Consider the following 9,892-nt stretch of genomic DNA (forward strand, 5'->3'; position numbering starts at 1 on the left):
TTGCTGTTTTAGGAAATTGAAACAGCTTTAACAGAGTGGGGTTCTTTGCCAGTAACCTCCCCTGTTGTGTTCCCCAGTGTACCTCCAAAGACTTTCATTTTGATAGGATTGTTTTCAGCTACTGTTTCCCACCCACCAGTTGTGTTGAAAAATTTATTCTCATTTGTGTTGCACCTCCTGAGAAACACCAATGCATGTATCTGCCTGTCATCTTCTGCATTGTTACTTCTCATTTTTCTAGAGCTCTAGAATGCAAGCAGCATTTAAAGTGTTGTGAACTGAAATTCTGATCACAAATGTGTTGGTTTAATTTTTTTCTGCATGGATAACAGTACTTGCAATGTGACTATTCAGTTGCTTTTTTTCTGATTCAGAACTTAAAGATGATTCTTTGCTTCATTGCAAAGTGATGATGTTTAGATTAGAAAAAGAGGGCTTTACTCTTTCTTTAATCATGATTAATAACCATTTATTCAGCTAACATGACTTTTGAAAGTTGTGTCTCAAATTACAGTATTTACTAAGAAGTAGCAATATTAATGGAGGCTTTGATTTCTGAATGGTAATCCATATATATGAAAATTTTAATTTTGCATATAAATAATAGTTTATTTCATATTTCAGATCAGTGCGGAGAAATGGAATTTGTACAACTCTTCCAGAGTTCATGTCCACAGACCATCCTGTGTTGCCCAAGAAATTCAGAGGCTCAATGCACTAGAACTTGAAAAGAAAATTGGGAAGTCAGTCCTTGGAAAGGTAGGACGGGTCTAGTAATCCTCTTTTTTCCAGCTGGAAAGAAACATTTATTACTTACATAGAGGTGTTGCCCTGCATGAGTTTATTTGTGCAGGTGAAAATAAACACATGCATAGCTTTGTGTCCCCAACCATACTGTATGAAGGACATCTTAGCTCAGGAACCCACGAGTTTCATCTGCTTTTGGACTTGAAGCATCTGGGCTCCTTTGGGAAGGACCCTGCTGTTGGTTAGTCTGCCTTTCAGAGGCATCATACAGGGAAGTTACAGTGGGATAGTTATGGTGTGCCTGACCCACATACCTTGCACATAGGCAAGGCTGGGCTCCTGAAAAGTGGTAGCATGGACCAACTCTTTTTACTCCAGACTATTCAAGATAATGCAAATGTGAATTAAGTTTCGGTTTATGTAAGGGCTTAAGCCCACACTTAAAACACGGTGTAGATCTTCCTGAACATCCTGAGAGCCTTAGGTATTCTCAAAACTCTTGGTTTGTGAAGAAGCCAATTTTTCCCTTGGGGAGGGAAGTCAAAAAGCCCCTCAAAATCCCATGGCATGTTTGGAATGAAATCCTGCCCCCCACTAATAATGAAGGCTTCAGTGGTGTGAGGATTTTACCCCTGATAGCCTTCATTTTCTGTGCCTCAGGTTAATTCCTCCCCTGGGAGGGCCCTTGCTGAGCACTGAAGTGTGTGCCCCACGGTCACTGCTGTTTGCCTTGCTGGCTGCAGTGCCAGGCAGTTGCAGGCTGGGTGCCTTTAACTGTGATTCCCTCCTAGAGCTCTCCAAGGTCCCAGCAGATGTGCCAGGGCATGCCCTTAAGACCTGGTAAAGGATGGGCACAAGGCTTTGGAAGGATCAGATTCATATGAAATACCTGTGCCTCTTCCCTGTGCAATGGTGCTCCAGGTTCACTTGGCCATGGTTCGCTACCACGAAGCCGGGCGTTTCTGCGGGAAGGACAAGGAGTGGGATCAGGAGTCGGCCCTGTTTCACCTGGAACATGCTGCAGACTGTGGGGAGCTGGAAGCCATCGTTGGGTTAGGACTCATGTGCTTTCAGCTGCCACATCACATTCTTTCTGAGGTCACTGTGGAGGTAAACACATCAAAGAAAATGCCAAAATGCAGATTAATGGGGCATTGTAAAAGTAAGAAGAGCAGGAAGTAGAGAGAAAACAGTAACCATAGTTTAGGTGTTCTGTAGCCCCTCAGAGAAAAGAGATGACTTTGTAATTAAGGGCTTGGACAAAACAGCAAAAAATGCTGCCTCTTTCTGGTTTTGCCAGGAAATTACTGCATGCCTTTGGGAAGTTTCTGAAGTCATCTTCACTGTTCAGCTGCTTTGTTTCTTGTGGCTGTGCCTGTTTCTGTTTCTCAGACACACAAAACACTTGCAGCCACTACTGACATGGAGAAACTGCATTTAGTGTTGGAGGGAGGAAGGGATGGTTTTGCTTAGAAACATGCATTTGAAAGGTTTTGTTTGTTTTACCAGGACACAAAGGAGAACAGAAATAAAGGATTTAATTACTTGCTGAGAGCAGCAGAAGCTGGAGACCGGCCTTCCATGATTCTGATAGCTCGAGCATATGATACAGGTGTAAATCTTGCTGCAGACAGGTATGTTACTTTTAATTAAGGATGATTTTAAAAATGCTATTACCTCAGTAAGTCTCTCTTAATTTGACCTTCCAAAAGGCTATATGGTAGCCTTTTGAGTTATTTCTTTTTTAGCATTTTAGTTGAGTTTTTAAAAGTGGACAAATATTAACTTCCTTAAGTACCAAATATAACAGGTGATGATAGTGGTTTTTCTAGTTCTGTATTTTAGCATGTCCTTGTTATTTACGTGAGTCTTCTGTTTTGCACAACAGTGAAACTTTAAATTTCACCTTTCCCAAACAACATTATGCTTTTAATTGAAGTACACTGAGCATTCTCAATATGAAAATCACTGATTTTGAAGTATTTATGAAACAAAACTCTCTGCAAATTCAGATTTTTTTCTAAATCAGTTATCTTCACAAATATAAATGCCACACCAAAACCACACAACTGGTAATGAAGCTCAGATTCCAGAGTTCAGCAAAACACTTCAGTCTGATACTTTCTCCTCTCTAATTCCTGCATAAAGTGAGCCCAGCCTCATTTTGCTGTAGTGACCTGATGCTGCAGTGCAGTTAGTGAGCCTCCATGAGAACATTTGCTTTCTTGGGAGCATCAAAGCTCTGAGAAGTCAGTGCAAAATTGGATTCTGAATCTCCAGTGCAAAGTACATTTGTTGCCTAAGGGAACCATCTTCAAAAATTGTGTTTAACTTCAGAGCCCAGGACTGGAAGGAGGCCCTGCACTGGTACAACGCTGCACTGAACATGACTGACTATGATGAGGGAGGGGAGTATGATGGCACTCAGGATGAGCCCCGCTATCTGCTCCTGGCCAGGGAAGCAGAGATGTTAATGACGGGAGGGTTCCACCTGGATAAGGATCCACAGAGATCAGGTGAGGCCTTGTTTTGTTTCTGTAATCAGTAATCCTGCTTTTCCTTCCCTTTTACCCCAGCACGTACCCCAAAAATAGACTTCCTGCTTTATCTGTTACAAAACATCCAGGGGGTCAGCACCTTTGGATTTGTGGGTGAAGCTGCAGTGATGCTGGGTGTAACAAGGCTGGAAACAGCAAAAGAGCAGATCTTGGCAATGACAGGGGTAGTGGGTGGTGCCAGGTCCAATTATGTGGCACTCTGAGTCACTACCAGGCAACCTTCACTGCCTTCCAAGTTGCTCTTTTGGGTCACTCCTCTCAGATGCAGGTTGCTGCTTGTATTTTGAGTTACACCCATGACTCCCAGCCCCTGCATGATATTCCCTTACTTGCTGTGTAATCTCCATGCTTGATGTCTGTGTCTTTAGAGTCCTCTTGGGTTGTCCTACAGGCCAGTCATATTTCCAGTCCTTCACAATACATTGAAGAGCCATCAGCAGCCAGTCATACAACTTTAACCCAGATTCCCAGCTGATGTAACTCTGACACTCACACATCCTGCCCTGCAGTTTGATCTCAATTTCTCCTTTTGTCCTTTATTTGCTTCAGGCTAAAGCGATGTTTTTCCTTTACTCTGTCAACATAACTGATCCTGTTTCCTCCTCTAGGTGAGCTTTACACAGAAGCAGCAGAAGCTGCAATGGAAGCCATGAAAGGCAGACTGGCAAATCAGTACTACCAAAAAGCAGAAGAGGCTTGGGCGATGATGGAAGAATGATGCTGAAATTAAGCAGTTCCTGTATATAAATTTTTTATAAACTTGCTGCATTTGCAGCTACAAAGCTATATTTTTATGTGATGTTACCAGTTCCTTTTTTTGTATTTCAGTTTTCTAAGGTTTTTTGAGGGGAGAAATTCAAATGTAAATATGTAGGGTGCCATAGCATACTTCTGTTAGTGTTTTACAGCTGTAATACAGACATACTTGACCTTTTGTACTTTTTTAACTGTCAGAGGGCTTAGTGTTTTTGATCAGAAAAATGAAGCCTTATTGTTTAGGTTTCACATGTCCTGGTTTTTTTGCAGCAAATGATCAATGTGTTTACATTTTTCTTCTCCTCCCCACACACAGAAAAACATTTTCCTAAATTCTCAGCATTTCTTCATTGTTTTTGGTGTAACTCACCAGATTTGCACGAGTGTAAATTTTCAGTTTATGGATGCAACTGCTGATATTAATAAGTAGTCCCATTCTATTATGCTGGCATTGTTGGACACTTCTGTTATTCTCAGATGAATTCCAGATAGAATCCTTACAGTTTAGGGAGAGGTGGGAAAGATGCTTCAGATTGGCAGTGAGGATGTTCAAGATGGAATGTTTTATTCATCACCAACATTGCATATCACACCATTAGAAAATCATTCCTGATGAGGCAAGGCATCCAGCTACCTCTCTCATTTTCACATTTTGCACCATATAATAGCTTAGTTGTATAAAATTCTATTGATCTTACATTTGTCCAATGATGTACAGTAGCAAGATCTGTAATATATGGGTAATTTGAAGTTATTTTTACAGTGGCATCTCAATTCTCAGTGAAGCTAGATCATCTCACTTAAAAGGAGAATATGCTTTCCACCATTTCCAGAGGGATGTTTGAAAAGGTTAGAAGATGTTAATTTGCCTTTTATATGTACAGAAAACAATTTATATGGTTTAAATATATTTTAAAATGGTATTTTATCTGAAAATGGTTTCAAATGTCAGTTAGAGGAAAATTGCTGGTTAAAAGGGGAGAACAGTATTATCCCCAAACACTTGTATCTGTGTCTGTTTGGTCCTGACCAGTAATGGGAGGACAACTACGTGGTGGTGGTTGAATTATCATTGCATAGAGAGAAGTTTCTTCCAAACCTGGTATTTTATTCCATCTCTGTGGATAGTACAGAAGCTGTTCCTATTCCTTGTCTGTGGTTAACAGTAATTTTGCAGGAGATTTAAGGTGGAAGCTTCTGCTTTCTTGGCCTTACAGTCTCCTGAGGGTGTAAATTGATGTCCATAAGGGGCAGCCCCTGTCAAGGGCTGAATAACCAATTCAGCTTTAACAGCCAAGCTGTTAAAAACATGCTTAAAGCTAAGCAGGCTATGAGATGGTACAGCTGAACAGGATTTCTTGCATGCATAGCCCAGTAATATTAATTTCTTGTAAAATGCAGAAACTGCTCAAGGAGCAGAAGTCAGGTCTCCCTTTCCTGTGCAGTGCCACCCGCTGGGCTCAGGTTGTGCTCCCCGTCTTCTCTTTCTGGCAAGTGGATCTTGAATTACTGCTCAGACAGTATCCAAGGATGATGTTAATAACAACTGCCACTGTCTGAAAGATCTCCTGCTGGCTAAGGGTGTGAGATAACAAGATTTGGACCCTTTCAAGGAGAGAAGGGAGTTATCTTTGGATGTTGTGCTTCTGGGTGGGTGCTGTAACCACCAGGCAATTGTAGCCATGAGTAGTCTTGCAAAACATGGCAACATCTTGCTGTACATGGCAGGGCTTGTGGGACAGTAGTGCCCACGGCCTTTTTAGTTTGTTTTTGTTTTGAGAGTGAAGGCGAAGCTCTTCACCCACTGATGGAGGAGTATCTAATTTCTAGATCTCAGTTGGTCTTTGGTGGTATTAACCAAGGTACTAAAGCAACCAGATCTTTGGACCTAAGATGGTGAAAAGGAATCAGAGTTTGTAGGATTGCAAATCAGATGAATGTTTTAAGTGCCTATCCAAAGTTCTGCTTCAGATACTGAAAGCCTCTTTGGGACATGGCCTTTTTTGCTGTTTCAGTTCATAGCATTTAAAAATTCCAGCTGTGACCTCGAAAGACAGCTGAATAGTCTGTGTTTTGTGCAGAACCAATACAGTGTAGGCACTATAATGAATTCAGACAGAAGGATTTGTTTTCCTCATAAGGTGTTGATGCCAAGTCTTTGAGATTTTCCTTGAGAAGGAAACATGTGTGACAACACCACCAATCATGTAGGGAGGAGAGGAGACTAAAAGTGCCCCTCTAAAATGTGTGTGTAAGGGATGTAGAGTGTAATTATTGACACATTTTGGTGTAGTTTAATTTGCTAAATTCAGTAGTTGCTAAAGTTGCTGACAGCTCTGTGTAGATCTGGTGTGTAAACGTTCACACAACTCATTGCAAAAATTACTATGATTAAATCTTTGTTTGCAAATACTACTTTTTAGTGATGAAGACTACCTTCTGTCCTAAGATGGTATCATATGATTTAGCCATACAATAAATGGGAGTGTCAATAATATGAAAATTTTTTATGTTTACAGAAATAACTGTATTCTGTGACATTTTTGAAGGGAAAAACTATATATTTGACAGACTTTTGCAGTGATATTGCTACATGCTGTATTTTTAATCTATTCACAATGAATAAAAATCTGTATTTGTACAAAATGTGAAAATAAATCTGAGGCTCAGCCTCCCAGAACTTACCTGGGTTCAGTGTTTCCAGATGTCAGTGGGAATATTGCTTGGGTAAGGACAGTGAGATGGAAGCCTTTGTTTGTGTGTCAGACATGCAAGTACTGCCTGCCTGCATCACTTAGTGCTCTTGTTCACTTTGTCTGGTTTCATTCTGGCTGGTCAATAAAATTGTTCTTTTTGTCACTTTTCTCAGTAGAGTTTTATTTTTTTGCATGTGGGGGTTTGCTTTTGGTTTTTTCTTTTATAATTTGCCAAAATTCAATCCTATTATTGCAAGCTTCCAGAAATTCTCTGTGTTGTTTGTATTATTCCATCCCTGATTTTGCTCACTTTCGACTGTCCCAGTAACAAACCGTGAGGAAATAAATTAGATGTTTCCAACAAAATCTGGTTTTCTCAAGAAAACTAAAGGGTTGATGTGCTCTTTGATTTGCATTCGATTTCAAACTGTTAAAAATGGAGCTCTTTATATTGCCTTTTTTATTGCTAAATAAAGCAATAAAAATAGACAGGTAGAACTTATTGTACCTGAGTAGGTTAAACAGTATGAAATTATTCTCTAGCACAGGCACTGTGAAATAGCAGAATCTCCTAACAAGAAAAGCCCCAGCTGGGCCTCTGCACTGTAGAATCACTAAGAAAAATGGTGAAATTTGGCACTGCTATAGCTTTGTAGCCTTTGTAACCTTTAGCTATAGCTGCTCTCACAGAGAGCTGGAGTGTTTGGCAAGTGTAACAAAGGAAGTGGGAATAGCTTCTTCAAAAACCATGGAGACAGCCAACACTTAGAGCTCATACAGTGTAAATAAGAATATTGCCTGTTCCTTAATTACTGGTCTGGGGGACTGATTTGGATCTCGTTCTCTTCCCCACAGGTAGAATTTCACTCAGAGCAGAATGAGTGCTGACAGACACAGGTGTAGTTTAGATGGGCCAAAGCAGGACTTCTCATCTGAATTTGGAAAGGCAGAATTTCATTTGAACTTCAGGCTGAATTCAGGGCCAGCACTGCCAGTGGTGAGTCAGGCTGTTCTCAGGTTTATGTTCAGGGACATCTCTCATGTGCCTCCCTGGACCTGACCCCTTCCTGGGTAAGGTCCTGGGTTTGTAACCAGGGCCTGGTCCTTAGTCTGAACGTGTTTGATACAGCTGTTGGGTCCTTGCTGTTCTCTGGCCAACTCTTGTGCCAGGAAAACAGTACAATGGTAGCTTGCAGTGTAGTTTGAGTTCTCCTGGAAGTTCACTCTTTCATAATGTAAAATGAAAAAACTGGTGACCCAACTGCCAGCCCCAGCCTGTGCTGTTGTCCCCTGTAAGTGTCACACATGGCTGATGTGAATAATATTGGGTACACAGGCTTCCTTCAGTGCTTAGGGAAAAGGTCTCTGTGGCCAGGCACCCAAACATTCAAATATTCCAGGGACAGAGGCTGTGCTCAGCTGTGACAGGGCAGAACAGCACTTCTCAGGGAGGGTGTTGGTCCATCACTGCCTGGGCAACACCACCTGTGGAGCCGAGTAGCCCATGCAATAAGGAACAGTTTGTGATGAGTGTTCCATGCAGCCTCACACACACACACAGGACACACACACATGCCTGGAGACTGCTAAATCAGACTCCGTACAATTTTCTGCCTAAGCAGATTACAGCTGATTTGCTGTGTGAAGCCAGTTCAGGTCTGCTTGTCTTCCCTCCTCCCTGAACCTCTCCTGCGTCTCTGCAAGCCAGGGCCGTGGGAGGAGCGTCAGCTCCCTCTGTTCCCAAAAAAAGCCCGCACTCAGCTGGGGGTGTGAAAGTGCAGCAGCGCCGGAGGAGGAGGAGCCCATTCATGCTTACACGTGTGCGCTGTTATTCCTCAGTACGTGTAGGCAGTCAATGAAATTTTTACCAAGACTTTGCAAAGCTGCAGCCTCTCACGGTGAGGGTGGTGAGACACTGGCACAGGTTGCCCAGAGGGGTGGTGGATGTAATCCCTGCAAACGTTCAAGGCCAGGTTGGATGGGGTTTGAGCAACCTGATCTAGTTGAACACGTCCCTGCTCATTGCAGGGAGTTGGACTAGCAAGCCTTTAAAGGGCATTTCCAACCCCCCCAACCATTCTGTGATTCCATGTTCAGCAGCTCCCTGGCAAGAGAGTTTCGGGTGCTGCAGGGACAGGCTGTGGGAGGTGCCAGGGGAAAGGGTTGAATGAGGCTGTCAGCAGAACTCCAGAAGGTTTATTTTCTCCATCCCGTTTAAATGAACTACCACAACTACACAAATAAATCAAGCTGCATAAAAACTTTGTGGCCTTACCCTAGAGAAGCTGGAATTCTTCTCCAAATACAACCCTTCAGTTCCAATTAAGTGGTGAACATAACACTAATTCCTTACCAGTCTTTCAAGCAGAATATGGCCAGAGACTCTCAGAGGCACGTTCATAGGGGCTGCTGATGCTACTACCCCTTTGCACAGATGTGTCCTGGCTCCTGCTGCTGCTGCAGCCTCCCTGTGCTGCGAGCAAAAAACCGCAACCCCCAGCCATAAAGCCTGCCGACCTTTGGCTTTGCACATGCAGTGGGTCGTAGCTTTGCAACAGAAAATTAAAACTTTAGAATTGTTTTTAGGCTTTCGGGGTGGGTGTGTGCCGGGGCGATGCCCCGCGTACCGCGGAGGCGACTGTGCTGCGCCGTGGCATCCACGTGGCAGCGGGGGCGGCGCGGAGGGCGCGGGCACGGCTCGGGCACTGGCCCCAGGGCGCGTCCCCGGGCGCTGCTCGTCCCTGGTTTGCACAGCACCGCTGCACGTGCACCGGCTTGGAGGCAGGGGTCGAACAGAACCCCGCAGCGGTTTATTTCTCAGGTGGAAAGGGGGGGTGTGGGGAGAGCGGTTGCTGAGACGGGGGGATGCAGAGGGTAGGACGCGGGTGCTGCTGGAAGGGGAAGGGAAAAGGCAGACCTGAAGTAAAAGAGCCGACGCTGATGGCGGTGTACCGGCGGTAGCGTGGCCGAGCGGTCTAAGGCGCTGGATTAAGGCTCCAGTCTCTTCGGGGGCGTGGGTTCGAATCCCACCGCTGCCATTACCTTTTCTTTTGTGCCGCGGGCCGGCACAGCGCCCCCTGGCGGCGGCGGCGCCCGCGGGGCACTGTGGGTAGGGGGCGGTGCCGCGTCCCCACG

At 43.8% G+C, this 9,892-nt stretch overlaps 1 protein-coding gene and 1 non-coding gene across 9 annotated transcripts in view; both read left to right on the top strand.

Moving 5' to 3' along the window:
• EEF2K (eukaryotic elongation factor 2 kinase) overlaps window positions 1–9,892 on the top strand; it is a 35,992-nt gene that overhangs the window by 22,315 nt on the left and 3,785 nt on the right. For 7 of the 8 annotated variants that reach the window (XM_027656718.1, XM_027656716.1, XM_027656722.1 and 4 more), the window contains 5 exons: window positions 625–759; window positions 1,669–1,857; window positions 2,257–2,381; window positions 3,085–3,263; window positions 3,914–6,925. In XM_027656718.1, coding sequence (XP_027512519.1) covers window positions 625–759; window positions 1,669–1,857; window positions 2,257–2,381; window positions 3,085–3,263; window positions 3,914–4,023 — 738 coding nt within the window. In that variant the 3' untranslated portion in view covers window positions 4,024–6,925. Of the gene's footprint in view, window positions 1–624; window positions 760–1,668; window positions 1,858–2,256; window positions 2,382–3,084; window positions 3,264–3,913; window positions 6,926–9,892 lie in introns of those variants that run through there. The other variant, XR_003529896.1, reaches the window with a different exon arrangement.
• Window positions 9,714–9,795, top strand: TRNAL-AAG. The gene has a single exon. It is a non-coding gene; the product is annotated as a tRNA-Leu (tRNA).

The sequence above is a fragment of the Corapipo altera genome, unplaced genomic scaffold (assembly GCF_003945725.1).
Source record: "Corapipo altera isolate COAL_440 unplaced genomic scaffold, ASM394572v1 104, whole genome shotgun sequence".
In the NCBI taxonomy this organism is placed as follows: domain Eukaryota; kingdom Metazoa; phylum Chordata; class Aves; order Passeriformes; family Pipridae; genus Corapipo; species Corapipo altera.